Below are 22635 nucleotides of genomic sequence, written 5' to 3'. Positions count from 1 at the left end.
AGATAAATTTCTGAAGTGGAGTTCTGAAAGTCGGATGTGGTTTGGATTAAAAGGGATGTGTTATTGTTTTGTTCATTGTTGTTACTGTTTTGGGTACCAAGGGATCCAGGCCAAGTGAACAATATCTGTAATGTCTACGGGGTAGCCATAACAATTACACCATCTGCTATCATAGCTTACATGGCAAGTGCCTGGGGAAGGAAAAGAAGGGAAAAGAAAGTAGTTTTTTTTTTAATGTCTATCATCATGCATTTTGAAGTGATTTAAGAGACAATTAGGAGCCACTTCAAGGTTTTAAGAAGAGAGTAACTCTAGGGTAATTCTTAGGTTAGAACAAATGAAATAGGAAGACACTAGAGATAGAGAAGCAATTTAGGAGTCTAAAAAAAGTATTATTTTTACTAAAACAGTGAGCAAAAAGACTTATTACTAGAAGTGTCATAGACCAGAGAGGAAGCATAAAGAGAAATGATAATCTCTGTAGTAGAATTAGGAAATTTTCAGTTTTTCTCTTTACACTTTAGTGTACTTTCTAGAATGATAGCAAACATTTTTTTATACTTACAATAAAATCATCATTCAAATAAAAAAAAAACATGACATGTATATAGCCAAAAAATAATAAATAAATGCCCATGTGTCCACCACCCAATTTAAGAAATAGAAAAATTGGCCCTGACCGGTTTGGCTCAGTGGATAGAGCGTCGACCTGTGGACTGAAGGGTCCCAGGTTCGATTCCGGTCAAGGGCATGTACCTTGGTTGTGGGCACATCCCCAGTAGAGGGTGTGCAGGAGGCAGCTAATTGATGTTTCTCTCTCATCGATATTTCTAACTCTCTATCCCTCTCCCTTCCTCTCTGTAAAATATCAATAATATATATTAAAAAAAGAAATAGAAAAATTAACAATGAGTTTGAGACTTCCCAAGTGATTACATCCTCCTCCCTCCATCTTCCAGAGATAAACACTATCCTGAATTTTGTGAATCATTCCTCTTTCTCTAGTTTTATCACACATAAATATCCCTAACAATATGTTTAGTTTGCCTGTTTTTGATTAGTGTACTAATGGAATCATACTTTACGTAGTTTTCTATGACTTGCTTTTTTCATTCAGTATATTTTTGTGATTAATCCAAGTTGATATATGTAGCTGCAGGCTATTCATTTTCACTACTATATAGTATTTTACTTTAGAAATAAACCATAATTTTTTAAATCCATTCTATTATAGTTGGAATGGGTTGTTTCCACTTTTCTGTAGTCATAGAAACTACTAATACTTTGAACATTCTCAAGTATATCTTCTGGTAGGTATGTATGTATATATTGCATGTACTTGTTTTCCACAGCATATATGTAGGAGTGCAATTCACTGAGTGGTAGGATATATGCTAGTTCAATTTTACTAGAAAAATGACAAACTGTTTTACTAAGTAGTAATATCAGTTTATATTCCAACCAGCAATGTATGTAAATTTTCATTATTCCACCTTTTAGATAACAGTTTTATCTGATTTTTAAATTTCTACTTATCTAAAGGGTATGGTCTAATTTATATTCTTAGATTATTAAACAGGGTAAGCATTTTTCATATACTTCTTTTAAAGCCTGTTTATGCCTTTTGCCCATTTTCCTGTTGACACATTTATCTTTTTTTGTTTGTTAGTCCTCACCCGAGAATATTTTTTCATTGATTTTTAGAGAGAGAGGAAGGTAGGGGGAGAGACAGAAACATCGATGTGAGGGAAACACATTGATTGGTTGCCTCCTGCACATGCCTGACAGCCCACACTCCACGTGCCCTTGACCTGAATCGAATCCAAGACCCTTCAGTCCATGGGCCAACACTCTTACTTATTCTTTGTAAGATTTCTTCTCTGAAGTTCTATGCTTGATACCAGTTCTTTGTTGGTTATTTGTACCATAGATTTTTTTATATTTTTTTATTGATTTCAGAGAGGGGAAAGGGAGATAGAAATGTCAATGATGAGAGAATCATTGATTGGCTGCCTCTTGCATGCCCCCTACTGGGGATCAAGCCAGCAACCCAGGCGTTTGCCTTGACTGGAATCGAACCATGACCTCCTGGTTCATAGGTTGATGCTCAACCACTGAGCCACACCAGCCAGCTGTACTACAGATATTTCTCCCAACTTGTAGCCTTATGTTTTTATTCTCTTTATGAAAGGGAGTCATCTGTGAACATTAAATTTTTTTGTACTGAAATGTATCAATACTTTTCACTTTGTATTTTTCATGTCTTATTGTGGGGAAGAGGTAGTTAGTTCCATGACATGACTGCTGTGTGTCCCACAAGCTGGACCTCGGCCAGAAAGGGGGTTGCTTTCTGCAAAGCCCACTTAGAAAGTGATTATAATTGCTGTTCACTCTGACATAAATCAGCCCTTGCCCCCTGCTATGTACTGGTTCTTGGAACAGGTTGTTGTCCTGACCTAGTCAAGCATGTGAAGTAATTTCTCACACCTGGTAGCATTCATGTACTAATACCTGTGACTATCCCTCTCCTCTTACCCTACATCATTCTTTGGCATCTGCCAAATGGCAGATAGATACATTTCATCCTACAGCCACCCAAAATATGCCTCAAATGTAAGTTTCCCTTAATAAATTCGATTAAATACTACACTGGAGTGGCTAACCTTTTTCTTCGATCTTTCTCTGCCCTCCACTTATGGAGGTAGATTTTCAGTCTCAAGGCTTTTCCCTGGATCTGCGTGTACTAACACTCATATAATAAGTCCTCTCTATCCCTGATGTCATGTTATTTTCTCATATTTCCTTCTAAATCTTGAAAAATTTTGCCTTTCACATTTTGTCCTTAATTCATCTGAAATTCTTAATTTTGGTATAATATGAGCTAGGGATCTAATTTCCTTTATTTTTTTCCTATATGCATAACCAATTATCTAAGCTTCATTTATTGAAAAGTCCACTTTCTTCTTTGATTGGCAGGACAAGGAGCAAATTTCCCTATGTCTGTTTCTGAACTCTTGATTTTGCTCCATTGGTTTATTAGTCAAACTGTGTTGATACCACATTATCGTAATGACTATAGTTTTATAAGTCTTGATATCTGATAAAGTATGGTAGTCATTAGTGTTGCCTACCAACTATTTCTGGTTCTCCCTTCTCCCAAAAAGTATAATAGGATCATACTTCCTGGCCCCCTTGTGATTCATTAGAGCCACATGATTAGCTCTGGTCAATGAGTTGTGAGCAGAAGTGACCTGCTGAGCAAACAAAACTGTCTGTGTAAAACCCTCCAGAGCTCTTTTTCCCTTTGGCTTAGCAACTAGTAATATTCACTTTGGTTATAACATTGGCACCTCAATTCCCGAATGACTATCATCTGTAGGGTTTTCCTACTAACCTGCAGTGGACAAGTAACATGAATAAAAAATAAATCTTTTGCATGTTTATCACTGAGGTTTTAGTTTGTTACCACAACATAACTTAGCCTATTCTGACTGATACTGATACACAAAGTAAGTTACTCATTTTATTATTATTCTCCCAAAGTGTCCTATCTATTCTTCACTGTTTGTCATATGAATTTTAGAATTGAATTTTCTCAATTTCCAGGAAAAAGCTGCTGGTCAAAGTGTATATTATTACCACCACTTTGGAAAACATGGAAATACTGGAAAACAGTTGGCATTATCTAAAAAAGTTGAAGATGCCCTAACTGGTTTGGCTCAGTGGATAGAGCATCAGCCTGTGGACTGAAGGGTCCCAGGTTCGATTCCTGTCGAGGGCATGTACCTTGGTTGCGGGCCCATCCCCAGTAGGGGCTGTGTAGGAGGGTAGCTGATTGATGTTTCTCTCTCATTGATGTTTCTAACGCTCTATCCCTCTCCCTTCCTCTCTGTAAAAAAATCAATAAAATATATTTTTTAAAAAATAAATAAATAAAAAAGTTGAAGATATACATAATTTATGACCAAGTAATTCCATTCCTAAGTATGTATGAAAAAGAAAAGTGTAGCCAAAACCGGTTTGGCTCAGTGGATAGAGCGTCAGCCTGTGGACTGAAAGGTCCCAGGTTCGATTCCGGTCAAGGGCATGTACCTGGGTTGTGGGCACATCCCCAGTGGGAGATGTGCAGGAGGCAGCTGATTGATGTTTCTCTCTCATCGATGTTTCTAACTCTCTATCTCTCTCCCCTTCCTCTCTGTAAAAAATCAATAAAATATATTTTTAAAAAAAGAAAAAAGAAAGAAAAGTGTACACATTTGTAGATGTGTACAAGAATGTTCTTGGCAATATTATTCATAAAAAATTAAAAAAAACTGGAGCCCTGGCCCATGTTGCTCAGTAGAGGGTGTCAGCCTTCACACCAAAGGGTCTCGGATTCAATTCCTGGTTGGTCAAGGGCACCTACCTGGATTGCAGGTTTAGTCTCCGGTCCCGGCCGGGTTATGTGCAGGAGGCAACCAATCAATGTGTCTCTTTCACATAGATGTTTCTCTTTCCCCCCCCACCCCACCCCCACCTCCACTCTCTCTATAAATCAATGGAAAACATAGTCTTGGGTGAGATTAACAAAAAATAAATAAAATAAATAAACTGGAAATAACCTAAATGACTGCCAGCAGTAGAATGGATAAACAGTGATTTACTTTATACAATGAAATACCATATGATAATGAAAATAAACAAACTCAATCTGCAAACAACAAGATGACCTTATAAACATATTGCTGAGCTAAATAAGACACATACACACACACACACACACATTTATACAATAAAGTTTCAAAAACAGGTAATTTTTAAATTAGGTTAAGAATGGACACATAGGTAGTACAACTATCAGATAAAACAGGAAGTGATTACCACAACATTAGGAAAGTGGTTACCCATGGGAGAAAGAAGAAGATGTGATTGAGAAAGAAAGGAGGGTGAATGACTATGGTACTGGCAATGTTCTATTTTTTTTTTAAATTTTTTATTGATTTTTTACAAAGAGGGAGGGAGAAGAATAGAGAGTTAGAAATATCAATGAAACATCGATCAGCTGCCTCCTGCACACCCCTTACTGGGGATGTGCCCGCAACCAAGGTACATGCCCTTGACTGGAATCGAACCTGGGACCCTTCAGTCCACAGGCCGACGCTATCCACTAAGCCAAACCAGTTAGAGCTGGCAATGTTCTATTTTGACCTAAATAGTTGTTACAAGGATGTTCACTTGATGATGATACTGGATCTCTGCTGGGATTTTATATCATATATCTTTTTTGTTAAATTTATTCATATCTACTTTATATCTCTTGTTGCTATTATAAAAGTTCTTTTTACATTGAATTTTCTGTTAGTTTCCAGTATATAGAAATGTAATTGAATGTTATACTTTGACCTTAATAGCAACAACCTGCTAAATTCTCTTATTGATTCTATTGATTTATCAGTAGATTCTTTGAGATTTGTTTAAATAGCCAATCACATCATCTACAAACAATGACAACTTTCTAATATATTCTTCCTTTGTCTTTCTTGCCTTATTATACTGATTTAACCTAGTTTAATGATATATTATTTTCATGTTCTATAAAAATATTTCTAAAGTAGGAAACAAAAGATACATCCTATAGGAGGGCCCAGGTTTTGATGGTCTATCCCAGGGCTGCTCCTCCATACTCTCATCATCCTTTCTCTTCTCACAGAAAATGAAGCCCTCCGGTATGAATCAAGGACTATGTCTTAGAGACTATGGCTAGTCTAACAATTGAAATTTCTCAGTTATTAGAAAAGTTCAGCTCATACATATGGTCAAATTAATCCATCTGCATTATAAATCTATTTAAAATTTTCAAATTAAGAATATAATAATTAAAAGAATGCAAACAATGTCATCTAAAACATGAAATGTGTGCAAACTGAAATCTAATTATTTAACACTTATATAGCACTAAAGGATTGAAAAGCACTTTAGTGGAGAAATCAAAATTTTTAATAAACTCCCAATATAACAAAAGAAAGAGTGAAGGAAAAGAAATCTAATGGATAGATCAGGCAGTGATGTGATGAGGAAAGTACCAGAATTCCAACATAGGCTCAGAACAATGAAGATGCAAAATACAGCCTTGATCCCCTCAACCCACTTATCTATCTACAATAAGCAACTGCTTCTCTGAAAGACTCCCAATATATATCCTCAGCCCCTACAGGTTGAAAAACAACTTCCCTTCTGTACTTAGATATCTCAGGAGGTGTCCCATAAAGTCTGGTGGTTAGTTTTCTTCATTTCTCTTGCTTATATAATGGTATCCTATCTAATAAAAGAGAAACATGGTAATTAGCGTACATCGGCTACCCTTCCCATTGGCTAATCAGGGAGATATGCAAATTAACTGCCAGCCAAGATGGCGACTGGCAGCCAGGCAGCTTGAAGCGAACATGAGGCTTGCTTGCTTCAGCGACGGAGGAAACCATCGTTCCCCGCGAGCCTTGCCAGACTCTGAGCCTGCAGTTTGAAACACTGTTACAAATATAGAAGCTAAACAAAACCCTAGAAAACAGCTTTCAGCAGGCCGGGATCTCAGAGCTGGAATTGATACAGTGTTTCAATTATAGAAGCCAAACAAACCAGATACCTGCTTTCAGCAGCAGAGGCCTCAGGGCTGGAGCCAGAGCTAAAGCTGGCCCAGAATAAAAAAAAAAAGAAAAAAGAAAAAAAGGAGCAGTTGGGAGCTTCAGTCACCCGCCAGCCTGAAAACAGCCCTCAGCCCCTCACCCAGACTGGCCAGGCACCCCAGTGGGGACCCCCACCCTGAAGGGGGTGAGACCAGCTGCAAACAGCCATCATCCCCTCACCCAGGGTGGACAGGCACCCCAGTGGGGACCCCCACCCTGATCCAGGACACACTTCAGGGCAAACCAGCCAGCCCCACCCATGCACGAGGCCTCTATCCTATATAGTAAAAGGGTAATATGCCTCCCAGCACCGGGATCAGCAGAGCCGCGAGGCCTCCCGGCACCGGGATCAGCGTGACAGGGGGCAGCGCCCAAACCCCCTGATCGCCCTGTGGCTCTGTGTGTGACAGGGGGCGGGGCCACAACCTCCCTTTCTGCCCTGCTCTGTTCGGGACAGGGGAAGGCGCCCCAACCCCCTGATCAGCCCTGTTCTGTGCCTGATAGGAGGTAGCTCTCCAACCCCCTGATCACCCTGCGGCTCTGTGTGTGACAGGGTGTGGCGCCCCAACCCCCCCACCCCACAGGCCCTGCTCCGTGTGTGGCGGGGTAGAGCCATAACCTCCCCATCGGCCCTGCCCTGAGTGTGACAGTGGTGGCGCCCCAACCCCCTGATCGGCCCTGCTCTGTGGGTGATAGAGGGCGGCGCCCCAACCCCCTGATTCGCCCTGCTCTGTGTGTGACAGGGGGCGGTGCCCCAACTCCCCTATCAGCCCTACTCTGTGAGTGACGGGGGGAGCTCCTCAACCCCCTGATCGGCCCTGCTCTGTGCGTGACAGGGGGGAGCTCCCCAAACCCCTGCTGGGCCCTGCTCTGTGCGTGACAGGGTACGGAGCCCCAACCCCCCTGATGGGCCCTGCTCTGTGCATGACAGGGGTCAGCGCCCCAACCCCCTGATTGGCCCTGCTCCTTGCGTGACAGGGTATGGAGCCCCAACCCCCCATCGGCCTTGCTCTGTGCGTGACAGGGGGCAGCGCCCCAACCCCCTGATTGGCCCTGCTCTGTGCGTGACAGCGGGTGGCGCCGCAACCTCCCCATTGACCCTGCCTTGAGTGTGACAGGGGGCGGCACCCCAACCCCCCAATCGGCCCTACCCTGAGCGTGACTGGGGGTGGCATCACAACCTCCCGATCTGCCCTGCTCTGTGCATGACTGGGGGCGGCGCCCCAACTCCCCAATCGGCCCTGCTCTGAGCCCAACCAGGGGCTGCACTTAGGGATTGGGCCTGCCCTCTGCCACCCGGGAGCAGGCCTAAGCCAGTAGGTCGTTATCTCCTGAGGGGTCCCAGACTGTGAGAGGGCACAGGCTGGGCTGAGGAACCCCCCCTTCCCCCCGAGTGCACAAATTTTTGTGCACCAGGCCTCTAGTCTATATATTAAAAGCCTAAGCAACCATTAGGGCAGAACGACCGGTCACTATGATGCACACTGACCACCAGGGGGCAGACACTCAATGCAGGAGTTGCCCCCTGGTGGTCAGTGTGCTCCCCCATGGGGAGCACTGCTCAGCCAGAAACCGGGCTCACAGCTGGTGAGCACAGCGGCGGTGGCAGGAGCCTCTCCCACCTCCGCAGCAGTGCTAAAGAGCAGCAAGCTGAGTGGTATGGAGCAGCGAGCAGGCAGGCGGTAAGGAGTGAAGGCTACTGAACTGCGGACATCCCCCAAGGGGTCCCAAACTGTGAGGGTACAGGCCGGACTGAGGGCCCCTCTCCCCCAGTGCATGAATTCTGTGCACCAGGCCTCTAGTTTATTTATATTAGCGTTAACAATTTGTCCCTATGGAAAGTGAAATATAATAAGTATCAATGAAAAGAATATGGCACAGTCCTGACTAATCAAAGACATGCCAAGGGGTCATATAAGTTCTTATTATCCCTTCCTCGTATAGATAAGAATTTCCAGTTTTAGGAGATTCTTCTACTGGGGATTTCTTCAGTGGTCAAATCTCTCTAGCAAGTATCATGCCTTAGTATTTTGCTTTTAATGCAATGAACTGAATTCCCTTTGACTTGCTGACCAAAGATCACTATATTTTTTGTTTATCTAAAACTAGATATTTAAGCTCGGCGGACTTAAATAGTTGAGCATTGGCCTATGAACGAGGAGGTCACGATTCAATTCCAGGTCAGGGTACATGCCCGGGTTATGGGCTCAATCCCCAGTGTGGGGTGTGCAGGAGGCAGCCAATCAATGATTCTCTCATCATTGATCTCTCTCTCTCTCCCCCCCCCTTCCTCTCTAAAATCAATGAAAAATATATTTAAAATTAGAATTCAATGTCAATATACCTCCCAGAAAATCAAGCCAAATGCTCTTTTGAATAGAATTCTGTCTGAATGAGCACAGTAAGAAACCTTACAATTTGTACAGAGTTTGATTTTATTAAAATTTCATACTTAAACTCCTAATTAACCAGTAATTTATATTCTATATTTTGCTAAAAGTTACAGTGGTTCCAAACAAAGGGTGGAGAAAAAAAAGATACTTGTGACACAAGTAGCAAAAGTTCAGAAGACTCAGTTATTTCTTTTTAAAGATATCTACCTATCATGGGCTTAAAACTCATGCTGGTTAAAAAACTGTTTTGAGTCAGTTGTTGCAATAACCAATATTACTGGGAAATTCTGAATTTTTGGGTCACAATTCATTTGGTCACAAGCAACTAAACATATAGTCATCGCATCCCAGTATCCCTGTGACAAACCAGGAATTCAGACTTGGCTTTTCTTAGTAGGAAGAATTTATTGCTAAATTTCGCTTTAACAGACAATAGTTAATTACATTAAGAATACTTGGGTTGTTTATGCTTTCAAAATAAAAATTTAGAATTAGCTTTTCAATTAAACACTCAAAGTCTAAGCACATTTTAATACTATCCTATCACCTTAAATAGAGCTGCATAGGCAAAAAGGTTAAAAAAAACAGACTACTTAAGCCAAGTAGTAATTCTTTGAAGAAAAATAAAACTAATGATAGTCATCCTTTACACTGAACCACAAGCAAATAACTTTGATTAATCAAAAGCATCCTCAATATTGACCATTTGGCAACCTAATGATAGTGAGAAGAATCAAATTTGAAGTACTTACCTTGAGAGCACAAAAGATGCAGGAATCTCCCATGCATTTGTGAGTTGTAAGCTGCCTAAAGCTACGTCGGAAGATGTCCAAGTGCCATAAAACCTGGCAAAGGAGGGAAAACACATTACTCTATAAGAAGCCACCATTTAATTTTAAATTCAAGAGTTCAAGCGAATATTGGTAATGACTGCAGAATATATCTTTATTCCCAAGCGCAAAGTTTATTCTAGTATATTAAATGTCAAAAAAAGATGAGGAGGCATCTAACAAGAGAGAGAGACGACCATATTCTGGAAAAGACAGTAATTTGAACACGAAGGAAGGTCACACAGAAAATATGGTATGACATACATCAAATGTGAACCTGAAGAGGATATTTATGGGTTAATAGCTGCAGAGTAAGATTTTATTTTAATGGTCCACAAAAAAGCACGAATATTTAAAAACGTATTTAGAGCCCTAACCGATTTGGCTCAGTGGATAGCGTCGGCCTGCGACCTCAAGGGTCCCAGGTTCGATTCCGGTCAAGGGCATGTACCTTGGTTGTGTGCACATCCCCAGTAGGGGGTGTGCAGGAGGCAGCTGATCGATGTTTCTCTCTCATCGATGTTTCTGACTCTCTATCCCTCTCCCTTCCTCTCTGTAAAAAATCAATAAAATATATAAAAAAAACAAAAATGTATTTAGAAGCTTGAATTATAGTGTGGGATTTTGTCTTTGTTAGACTTCTCAATTTTTGGAGAGTTGTAACTTCCTTAAGTCAAACAGATTAAAAAAAAAAGGTGATATCAACAATGATAAATCATGTCCATCATATGTAACCTTGATATGATGTGATGAAAATGGCACTTTATTGTTATGGTCTTCCTCTTAAAAACCCTTACCCCCAATTTAATCATGAGGAAAACATCAAACAAGTTCAAACAGTGGGACATCCTATGAAATACTTGATTAGTACTTCTCAAAACTGTCAATGTCATCAAAAACAAGGAAATTTTGAGAAACTGTTATAGCCAAGATGAACCTAAGGAAACATGACAAGTAAATGTAAATGTGGTATCCAAGATGGGATCTAGGAATAGAAAGAGACACTAGGTAAAAACTAAAGACATCTAGATAAACTATGGACTTTAGTTATAAAAGAAACTAGAGGCCCGGTGCACAAAAATTTGTGCACTGGCGGGGGGGGGGGTGTCCCTCAGCCCCACTTGTGCCCTCTCACAGTCTGAGACCCCTCAGGAGATAATGACCTGCTGGCTTAGGCCTGCTCCTGGGTGGCAGAGGGCAGGCCCAATCCCTAGGTGCAGCCCCTGATCAGGCTCAGAGCAGGGTCGATTGGGGAGTTGGGGCGCTGCCCCCAGTCATGCACAGAGCAGGGCAGATTGGGAAGTTGCGATGCCACCCCCAGTCACGCTCAGGGTAGGGCCGATTGGGGGGTTGGGGTGCCGCCCCCTGTTAAACTCAAGGCAGGGTCGATGGGGAGGTAGCGGCGCCACCCGCTGTCATGCACAGAGCAGGGCCAATCAGGGGGTTGGGGCGCTGTCCCCTGTCACGCACAGAGCATGGCCCATCAGGGGGGTTGGGGCTCCGTACCCTGTCACACACAGAGCAGGGCCGATCAGGGGTTGGGGAGCTCCCCCTGTCATGCACAGAGTAGGGCCGATAGGGGAGTTGGGGCACCGCCCCCGTCACACACAGAGCAGGGCGGATCAGGGGGTTGGGGCGCTGCCCCCATCACCCACAGAGCAGGGCCGATCAGGGGGTTGGGGCACTCCCCCGTCACACTCAGGGCAGGGCCGATGGGGAGGTTGTGGCTCCACCGGCTGATCCCGGTGCCAGGAGGCCTCGCGGCTCCGCTGATCCCAGTGCCGGGAGGCCTTGCAGCTCCGCTGATTCCCGGTTCGGGAGGCCTCGTGGCTCCGCTGATCCCGGTGCTGGGAGGCATATTACCCTTTTATTATATAGGATAGAGGCCTGGTACACAGGTGGGGGCCGGCTGGTTTGCCTTGAAGGGTGTCCTGGATCAGGGTGGGGGTCCCACTTGGGTGCCTGGCCAGCCTGGATGAGGGGATGATGGTTGTTTGCAGCTGGTCACACCCCCTTCAGGGTGGGGGTCCCCACTGGGGTGCCTGGCCAGTCTGGCTGAGGGCTGAGGGCTGTTTTCAGGCTGGCGGGTGACTGAAACTCCCAACCTCTCCTTTTTTTCTTTTTTCTTTTTTTATTCTGGGATTTATTTACCTTCTATGGCTGTCACTGAAACTGAGAGCCAGCTGTAGCTCTGAGGCTCGGCTCCAGCTTGAGGCCTCGACTGTGAAAGCAGGTATCTGGTTTGTCTGGCTTCTATAATTGAAACACTGTTGCAACTCCAGCTCTGCTGGCTGGCTGAAAGCATGGGGTTTGTTTAGCTTCTATAATTGCAACATTGTTTCTTAGAGTGCAGCTCAGAGCCCAGCAGCAGCAGGCGAGGAACCTTGGGTTCCTCCTTCACTGGAGCAAGCAAGCCTCCTGTTCGCTTCAGCTGCCTGGCTGCCGGCCGACATCTTGGTTGGCAGTTAATTTGCATATCGCCCTGATTAGCCAATGGGAAACGTGTTGGAGGTACGGTTAATTACCATGTTTGTCTATTATTAGACAGGATGGTGTAATATATAGCATAATTCCTTAGTGGGTTCCTTTTGCCTGGAAAACATTTAAATGTCACCATATATGAAAAGGCACTACACTTCTGTGACTGGAGCCCCAGATCACAGAACACCTCTGGAGCTTCTTACTTATGTCTCAAAGTATATATTTCAAATTTTTTTGAAACACACTATGCTCCCAGGTAAGTAACAGCTTTTTAAACAAATGTAATGGATTCAACACAGCTGTGGTGAACACAGCTTTCATATCAAAAGTTAAAATATTCCTTCATAGAAACAATTATTTTCAACTTGTAACACAATTATAGTATGCAATCCAAAATCACCAATGACACAATCCTTAAATATGGGTATAGAAATATGTATGTGTGTATATATATGTATATAGCATATAGCACTGGAAATTAGAACGGAAAGTCATCAATATTGTTTCAATTGACAGTATAGACAGAAAATATAGAAACAGAATTATAAAAACAGGACTATGGCCAGAAAGGATGTAAACACAAACACACCTATAGCCAACACTATTTTGCCTGCTTCAAAATTACAAAAGTATTATTAGTTTATGAAAAGTCACTCAAAAACCTAATATGCATCACCTAGAAAAAACCTAACCAACCCACTCAACTGCAAGAAATTTGTGGTAGTAATTAGTGAAAGTGCTTAAACTCTTCCTATAGGCTTCATAGCATAGAATTTTTTAATGTTTCCAAATGAAAATTTAGAAACTGGGAGTATGAAATCTTGATTATACAAATAAGCTTGACACAATTCTTTTATTATGAATGAGGAAACGGAAATACTATTACCTGTACAAGGTCACATGACTAGTCTACAGAAGGCCAAAGAGTAGAATCCAGGTCTCCTAATTCCTAAATCCAATGCTTTTTATATTAAACTAGAGGCCCGATGCACAAAAATTTGTGCACTCGGGGGAAAGGGGGGGTCCCTCAGCCCGGCCTGTGCCCTCTAGCAGTCTGGGACCCCTCGGGAGATAACGCACTGCTGGCTTAGGCCTGCTCCCGGGTGGCAGAGGGCAGGCCCAATTCCTAGGTACAGCCCCTGGTTGGGCTCAGAGCAGGGCCGATTGGGGTGTTGGGGCACCGCCCCCTGTCATGCACAGAGCAGGGTGGATCGGGAGATTGCGATGCCACCCCCAGTCACGCTCAGAGTAGGACCGATTGGGGGGTTGGGGCACCGCCCCCTGTCACACTCAAGGCAGGGTCGATGGGGAGGTTGCGGCGCCACCCCGTCACGCACAGAGCAGGGCCAATCTGGGGGTTGGGGTGCTGCCCCCTGTCACACACAGAGCAGGGCCCATCAGGGGGTTGGGGAGCTCCCCCATGTCACGCACAGAGCAGGGCCCATCAGGGGGTTGAGGAGCTCCCCCGTCACTCAGAGAGTAGGGCCGATAGGGGAGTTGGGGCGCCGTCCCCTGTCACACACAGAGCAGGGCAGATCAGGGGGTTGAGACGCCACCACTGTCACACTCAGGGCAGGGCCGATGGGGAGGTTATGGCTCTACCCTGTCACACACAGAGCAGGACCCGTGGAGCGGGGGGGGGCGGGTTGGGGCGCCGCCCCCTGTCACACACAGAGCAGGGCGGATCAGGGGGTTGGGATGCCGCCACTGTCACACTCAGGGCAGGGCCGATGGGGAGGTTATGGCTCTACCCTGTCACACACAGAGCAGGGCCCGTGGGGGGGAAGGAGGAGGGGTTGGGGCGCCGCACCCTGTCACACACAGAGCAGGGCCGATTAGGGGTTTGGGGTGCCGCACCCTGTCACACACAGAGCCGCAGGGCGATCAGAGGTTGGGGAGCTCCCCCCATATCAGGCACAGAGCAGGGCTGATTAGGAGGTTGGGGCGCCTTCCCCTGTCATGAACAGAGCAGGGCGGATAGGGAGGTTGTGGCCCCGCCCCCTGTCACACACAGAGCCACAGGGCGATCAGGGGGTTTGGGCGCTGCCCCCTGTCACGCTGATCCCGGTGCCGGGAGGCCTCGCGGCTCTGCTGATCCCGGTGCTGGGAGGCATATTACCCTTTTACTATATAGGATAGAGGCCTGGTGCATGGGTGGGGCTGGCTAGTTTGCCCTGAAGGGTGTCCTGGATCAGGGTGGGGGTCCCCACTGGGGTGCCTGTCCACCCTGGGTGAGGGGATGATGGCTGTTTGCAGCTGGTCACACACCCTTCAGGGTGAGGGTCCCCACTGGGGTGCCTGGCCAGCCTGGGTGAGGGGCTGAGGGCTGTTTGCAGCTGGTCACACACCCTTCAGGGTGGGGGTCCCCACTGGGGTGCCTGGCCAGTCTGGGTGAGGGGCTGAGGGCTGGTTTCAGGCTCGCAGGTGACGGAAGCTCCCAACCGCTCCTTTTTTTCTTTTTTCTTTTTTAATTCTGGGCCAGCTTTAGCTCTGAGGCTCCAGCTCTTAGGCCTCTGCTGCTGAAAGTAGGTATCTGGTTTGTTTCGGTTCAAAACAATGTATAACTCCAGCTCTGACTCCAGCTCTGAGATATATTTGTTAAAATGTTTCAAACTGCAGGCTCAGAGGCCTGCAAGGCAGGCGGGGAACGTTGTGTTTCCTCCATCACTGAAGCAAGCAAGCCTCATGTTAGTTTCAAGCTGCCTGGCTGCCGGCTGCCATCTTGGCTGACAGTTAATTTGCATATTGCCCTGATTAGCCAATGGGAAGGGTAGCGGTCGTACGCCAATTACCATGTTTCTCTTTTATTAGATAGGATACTCTTGTCTTTTCTTCTCTCATTAGCAACTTACCTTCTCATTAAGTCTGAGGTATAAAACTAATAATACTTAACCAAAGCATAATTATCTTGGGTGGAAATTTTCATTTACTTTTACTCTGAAAAGTATAAAAGAGAGGAAAGGGATTACTTGAAAGTTAGGACAAGGGGTATGAACCTAACATTATGGGCCTGATTAGGCAGATCAGGAAGCTTTGGGATTCTGCGACCACTAAGGTGGCAAGCAACAACAAAAGGGAAAATCTAGAGTAGATAATCATCTTAGGAAAATTTACTTTCCACTAGCTCTGTTCAAGCATATTTAACCAGACACCAATTATGAGCTACTACGTGTGATCTCATAGGAAGGAGATGAAGAAATGAACAAAGACTGGACTCCATTCAGTATATGTGCTAAAAGCCTGAAAATTATGAGACAAGAAAGTCTGACTTGTGGAAAGAATTTTGCTGTTTTTAAAAATATATTTTTATTTCAGAGAGGAAGGGAGAGGGGAAGAGAGACAGAAACATCAATGATGAGAGAGAATCATCGATCAGCTGCCTCCTGCATGCCCCACACTGGGGATTGAGCCCACAAACTGGGCAAGTGCCCTAACCAGGAATTGAACCATAACCACTCGTTCATAGGTCGACACTCAACCACTGAGCAACACCGGCTGGGCAGAATTTTGCTTTTTATATTAGAGAAAAGCAACTAGGGTAAAAAAGGAAATAAGAGACTGATCAGGAAAAAAGGTCAATAAACAAGTAGTAAGATCATCTAGTCTGTGTACCTCCTCCCCTTTAGGCAGGTAAGTAGTAGTTACAGTTATTATTTCATTATCATATTAATCCCCTTTTTACCAATGAGGTAATTGAGACTCAGAGATAAAGTGCCTTGCCTAAGATCACACGGATAAACCTAAAAAATTATCTCAGGGTGCTGACCTCAAACAGAGACCGTCAAGTATTATATTTAAGAGTTATCAGAAATACAGCACCAGCAACTAAAATACATTTAACCAAAAAGAAAGAAATAGCCCTTACCTGCAAGGCACTATTGAGGAAGCAACTGTTTTGTCCTGGCTCATTGCTGAGGCCTTTGCTGGGGGCTATAGAGGTTGAGCTTCGAGGTGCAAACATCCCTTGGACACTACCACGGCCCCCTGAAAAATAATTTCTCTTCCAAGACATGATTGTTCACATTTAGCCTGAAAACACAGAGGAGGTTTTGTGTCTTTTGATGAGGGAGTTTCTGTCTGCTGAAGTCCTTAATAGAAAGAGAATCCAGAACTTAATGAACATATGTTGAAAGAATTTGCGTTTATAGCCTTCCAAACATCATATATGTAGTTGAGGAATACAGGTATCCACTTAGATCCACATGAAAGAGCTGTCCCCAACTTGCTCCAAACAATGCCCAAAATGTACCATGGCACAGGACTAATATAAACAGAGAAATTCTTGAGTATTGTTTCCTTCTATTTTTCTTGAACAACCTCCATAAAATCCTGGTGAAATGGCTGTAATCCTCAATTCCAACAGAATCCAGGATCAGGGTAAGGTGTATTCCTTAGGCTTGTTAACAATGCTTCTTGTGGATTGAAGATTTTTCCAACTGGAAGGAGAGGCAGACAGATAAGCAAGAATCCAACGCAACCCTCCTCGCCTTCTATTGCCTTGTCCCATTATCCTCTGAAGTAAAAACTCAAGTTCTAAGCAACTGACATAGCTTCCACAGAGTTAAGAACCTTGTTTGAATTATATGGGGCATTTGCTGTTGCTGCTGCTGTTTTTTAATATGCTCCAAACATCTTCTATCATTCCACCCAGAACTTCTTCTCCTCTCTTCCTCTGTGACTAGAATAGCCAGCTGTGCCAGAGAGCTTTAACAGAAAGAAAAAAAAAATCAAAAGCTTGCGTCACTTAATGACTCTACTGGCTTTGTGCTGTTCTGCCAAGATCAACGTTGCCTCACCTCTCACTATAAACTTGAAACCTTGGCAAACAATTCCAAGAAGAAAAAAAACTAACAACAACAAAAAGGAGAAACCAAAGAGGGGAAAAAAAAGTATGAGCAGCTTTACTTTCATGGGAAACTTCTCTGAAATTTTCTAGAAGAGAACTAGACAAAAATTAAAACCAAATACACACTTTGCAAAAAAATTACCAAGTAAGTACATACAAACAAGGAGTTGAAACAGTTTCTTTTGGATATTGTAAGTAAAGAAATTTTTAAAGGTATTTTACATATTCATGGCTATTTAGAAGTTGGGAGGGCCAAGTTATCAGTCTGGATTCTGTTCAAGTAAAGATGTCACATCCCAGAGAACTACTCATGGTAAGTAAACCGTATGTCCTTAACATTAGTTCAAGAGAACTAAATCTTATCCTGCCCTGTCTGTTTGTATGTTATATTTTTGCTAGAAGATCAGAGAGATAATTTGGGGTACAAATCACTTAATCCTCAGATTATATCCAAGGTGCTTACAATCAGAGGCCATCCATTGACCAACATGAGTTCTCAACTAATTAAAATGCCAGTGAGGCAACAGGGAGAAATACCAAAGCAAGCACCTTCTTTGGAAGGCAATGCTTCTAATCTCCAGCTTCAAATTTTCCTATAAGGCTGCCATGACCACATAAGGAAAAAATTAAGAATAAGTGTCAAATTTGGTTTCTAACAGCTCCTCAAGCTTCTCCCTTTTTTCCACCATCACATAAACCACCTAAAAAAGCTAAAATGCTATAATACCTTAATCATTCTCTGGGATGTCACCTAGCATCTCCACAGTGTGTCCATTGGAAAAACTAAGGCACAGAAACATTAAATGGTTGCACAAGACTGTTCTTTCTCTTCTCTAAATTCCCAGACTATTTATAATTTACATGTCATAATTTAAGTATTTGATTACACACTGTAGAATTATATTATTCTCTATTTGTTTTATTACTCTCTATTTGTTTTATATGGTGTCAGTCATAAATCCTAAATATGACTATGAAATGAAATCCTAACTATTGTCAGACATGTGCTAAACACTATACTTACATTCTTTATTCAATCTCCACAACAGCCCTATCATGTAGGATTTAATAGCTTGATTTTATAGAAAGTAAAGTGAGGCTTAAAGACATTAACTTGCCCAAATCAAAGCTGGTAAGTGGCAGAGCTAGAATTGTTTGCCTAATATACTGTGACTTAATGAAGTATTTTATTATACTACTCCAAGAGCTCCTATCACAGTGCTAGTCATAAGGAGGTATTCAATAAATACTGCCTAATGATTAGCATGGCACCAGGAAGGGTTTCAGGTCTCCCACACTAACTACACAAGACCCTCAACTCTACACACACACACCCTCACACACACCCACGCAAGGTGCTAAGCAACTTCCAACAAGCCCTGCAGCATTCCTTCAGCTCAACTGCTGCAGAGGAATGACAAGTACCAAGCCTCTATTTTGCTCACAGCCAAAAGGACTTGGCAAGCAGGTGGGGCTTCCAATATCCACATTAGGAGCTCACTGAAACTCAGCCTGCCCTAAGTACACACCCCTGAGTTTAGGGAGCAAAGGGAAAATAGGCAGTAGCGGAAAAAGAAGATTCCAGGCTTTGAATGGCAGTATTATGTAGGGTAAGGCAATAAGCTCTCACATTTGCTCTAGGTGTGTCAGAAACTGGAAGTGAGAGCCAAAAAGAACAAAGCCCAGAGAGGCAGTAACAAATGGTCCAAAGAAATACTGATGACAAAATATTTCACTTAAGTGGCAGGGCTAGCACCAAACAACATGATTCTTTTCCAATGTCATCTACTAAAGACACATGAGAAAATAAGAGTTCTACCCACATGGCTCTAACAACCTATTTAAAAGAAGAAAAACATGCCCTGGTTGGTGTGGCTCAGTTGTCTGAACATCATCCCGTGCACAGAAAGGTCGTGGGTTGCGGATTTGTTCCCTCGTGGGGGAGGCAGCAGATCAATGTTTCTCTCTCTTCTTTCTCTCTCTCTCTCTCTCTCTCTCTCTCTCTCTCCTTTCCCCTTCCTCTTTCTCTCTAAAAATCTATTTAAGAAAAAAATTTTTAAGAAAAAGAACTTCTTAAGCAATACTGAAGTATTTAGGAGTAAAAGAGCATGATGTCTGTAACTTACTCATAAATGGTTCAGAAGAAAAAAATTTATAAGTATATATGCATATATGGAGAGTGTATATATTTATATGTATATATGAAGAGGGAGAGAAAGAGAAAAAGGTAAAGCAAATCAATATAGCAAAATGTTAACAACATCTAAATCTGGCTAAAGGGTATATGGTAATTCTTTGAACCATTTCTTACAACTTATTGAAGTTAATTTTAAATTATGTTTTTAACCTGAAAAGGAATTGATATCTGCAAAAATAAAAAAAGATTTTAAAATTATGTAAAAATTACCTTATACTGTATGCATATTACTGATTCAATGTAAAATTATAACTAAAATTACTAAGCTGGTAGATAATAGTATCATTCCAGATGATATTGGCAATCTCAAACTAAAAATATATAATATATATATATATATATATATATATATATACATATATATATATATATATAAAGTATAGGTATAATGACAAAATAAAATGGAATAAAACTTGAATACATTTCTGTGAAAAGGACAGCTCAAATACAGTATAATGTCAAGTTGCCATAAGGAACAAGTGATATAGAATAATTGTGATATTATACAAAGAGGACTAGGACTAGACTTTGAGTTAGAAGACGTGGGTTCAATTTCCACATTTTTACTGCTTTGTAAAATCCTAAACTACTTAGGTATTCTGAACTTTGTTTTCCAGGTCTGTAATACAGTGACACAATACCTATTTCAAACAATGGCTGAGATTTTAATGTGATAAGCACGTGAGAGTACTAGCAAGTTTTCAAAATAAGCAATGAATAAGTTCACTTAATGAGTGACCTGCTATGCCTAAAAGCAGAAAAGTAAATTTTGGTTTGGGGACCTCAGGATACCAGAAAGTTGTAAGGTACCGGGAATAAGTCTTCTAATTGTATAAAAAGAACAATAAACCTCACATAGGATAAGTGATATGTCAGTACAATTTAGCTAAGTGCTTGGAGAAACATTTGAATTTTACAATTATTTTAAAAATACAAAATTCAGGCCCTGGCCAGGTAGCTCAGTTGATTAGAGCATCATTCTGATATGCCAAGGTTGTGGGTTTGATCTCTGGTCAGGGCACATACAAGAATCAAGCAGTGAATGGATAAATAAGTGGAACAACAAATTGATTCTCTTTCTCTCTCTCTCTTTCTCTCTCTCTGTCTTTCTCTTGTCTCTCTCTTTCTCTAAAATCAATCAATCAATCAATCAATCAATCAATAAAGAGCAGTTTAACTTAAAAAGGCAAACAACTGAACCTATTACAAGGAATAGGGTAACATTTTAGAAGGTCATCAAAGAATGACCATGTTCAACTAATCAATGATTCAAATGGAAAAACCATGAAGAGTATCTGTTTCTAATGAAGGGACAGTTAAGTAACGCATTACTAGTGATTAAAGCCAAAAGTAACCCTAACATTAGAAGTCAAACTGCATCTACAAGATATCCAAACAGTTTAACCAGGAAAGTTGCTCACATCTCTAGTTTCTGTTATTCTATATAGCAGTTTACTTATAATTTATTTAAGAAACTATATTTTCCCTGATAAATCAACAGGCAATTACCTTAATTCCTTGGTACACTCCACATGTCAATAATTATGTTACTGTCATAATTAGCTAGTTTATTAATATTAATAACAGGAAGAGAGCAAGGAGGAGGCCAGACATTATAAGCATGGACACTTCACCAGGAAGCTATAACTTCATGCTCCCCAGGGAACCAACCACCTATTCCCTGAAGATCACTGAGGGAATGGCCCAAAGGGGTGATGAACAGTAAAGTCAGGGTGACTTAGGGAAGGTGCTTGCTGTCAATCTAGCTTGGGGAACAATGGGTTGGCAAGAGGGTAGATCCCAATGCAAGCTTGGATTTTAATCTTGAAAGGTTAAAATCCCCAGAGAGAGAGTTCTCTCGCTCTTGCACTCTTGTTCTTGCTTTCTCTTGCTCTGTGACCCCACTCCACTCGCCCGTGCACTCATCTCCATAGCCATGTGGCATTAAGCAGCCACATGGCCCTTGGCCATGAAGACACCACATGCAGGAGGCTAGACTGGCCTGCTTTAAATATGGAGCAGAAATTCTGGGCAGTGGCCCTAATTCTGGCCCTGCAGAAGATAAGACTGGATTTCTTCCATGTGAGATGGACAGAGATGGGACCTTAGAGGGGAACACCCCTAATTTACACCATCAATAAAGCTTTCCATGAAACCCTGTCTTCCCATGGAGGCCTCAGGAAATTATTTTCCTCGCACCACCCCAAGAACTCCACTTCCACCAGTAACAATTCCAAACTATATCTGTACTATCTTATTGGTTATTATGTGGACTGGAATTAGTTAATACATGCAAAGTGCTGGCATACAGTAAGTGTTATGTAAATTACTGTTATTGTTATTATTGCCTTTCAAACATCCCTTCCTCAAGGGCTCTTCTCCCTTGAAATATAACCACACAGAGATACCTGATATTCTTTAAAAAAACAACAACAACAACAAAAAACCAGCAACAACAAAGGCCACCTTGAACATATCGCCTATACCTACTGTCCTAAAAATTTTTCAACCTTTCACTACTAAATGTCTCTACAATTAATAATTTACAACTGCTGCCACTCCTTGATTACCATCAGAACATGGTACTGCTCCTTACTCCGCCACCACAATTTTACTTCATGGAACATTCACTTTCTAAAGAAATCTCCTAATTTCAAAACCTACTGGCTCTTCCCATAAGCCTTATTCTTCTTAACTTTTCTGTAGCACCTAACACTGGCTGCCCTGATACTATATAATCCTGGATTCGTTGGGTGAATTTAGAAAACAAGAGAATAAATAAAATGAAAGAATGACAAATGAACAGTAGACCTATTGCTGACAGTTCATTTTCTCTATCCTTTGCTACTTTATTAAAAGTGAGCATTCCCTGCCCTAACCGATTTGGCTCAGTGGATAGAGCATCGGCCTGTGAACTGAAGGGTCCCAGGTTTGATTCCGGCCAAGGGCATGTACCTTGGTTGTGGGCACATCCCCACTAGGGGGTGTGCAAGAGGCAGCTGATGGATGTTTCTCTCTCATAGATGTTTCTAACTCTCTATCCCTCTCCCTTCCTCTCTGTAAAAATAAATAAATAAATAAATAAATAAATAAATAAATAAATAAATAAATAAATTTTAAAAAAGAATGTTAAAAAAAGGGGGGGCATTCCCTAAAGTTTAAATCAGACCTTCCTGCTCTTTTCTATAGCATTTCCCATGGTGTTCTCATCCCCTTCTCTGTCAGAACT

General features: G+C 42.4%; 2 protein-coding genes across 24 annotated transcripts in view; both read right to left on the bottom strand.

Annotated features, from left to right (window-relative positions):
• Positions 1 to 22635, bottom strand: part of USP54 (ubiquitin specific peptidase 54) — a 124081-nt gene that overhangs the window by 62870 nt on the left and 38576 nt on the right. For 14 of the 23 annotated variants that reach the window (XR_009448356.1, XM_059662358.1, XM_059662379.1 and 11 more), the window contains exons 2-3: positions 16229 to 17067; positions 9805 to 9897 (exon numbers count right to left, since the gene is read on the bottom strand). Coding sequence is in view for 21 of the 23 variants with exons in the window: in XM_059662358.1 (XP_059518341.1) it covers positions 9805 to 9897; positions 16229 to 16375 (240 nt within the window). In the remaining 2 variants the exon portion in view is untranslated. Of the gene's footprint in view, positions 1 to 9804; positions 9898 to 16228; positions 17068 to 22635 lie in introns of those variants that run through there. The other 9 variants (XM_059662362.1, XM_059662359.1, XM_059662360.1 and 6 more) reach the window with 4 other exon arrangements.
• Positions 1333 to 22635, bottom strand: part of SYNPO2L (synaptopodin 2 like) — an 81724-nt gene continuing 60421 nt past the window's right edge. The window contains exon 5 of the transcript XR_009448357.1: positions 1333 to 3786. The gene's annotated coding sequence lies outside the window, so the exon portion shown is untranslated. The remainder of the gene's footprint in view (positions 3787 to 22635) is intronic.

This window comes from Myotis daubentonii, chromosome 13 (assembly GCF_963259705.1).
Source record: "Myotis daubentonii chromosome 13, mMyoDau2.1, whole genome shotgun sequence".
NCBI classification, from domain to species: Eukaryota; Metazoa; Chordata; class Mammalia; order Chiroptera; family Vespertilionidae; genus Myotis; species Myotis daubentonii.
Note: the sequence above shows the minus strand (reverse complement) of the source record. Positions and strands in the feature narration are given on the sequence as shown.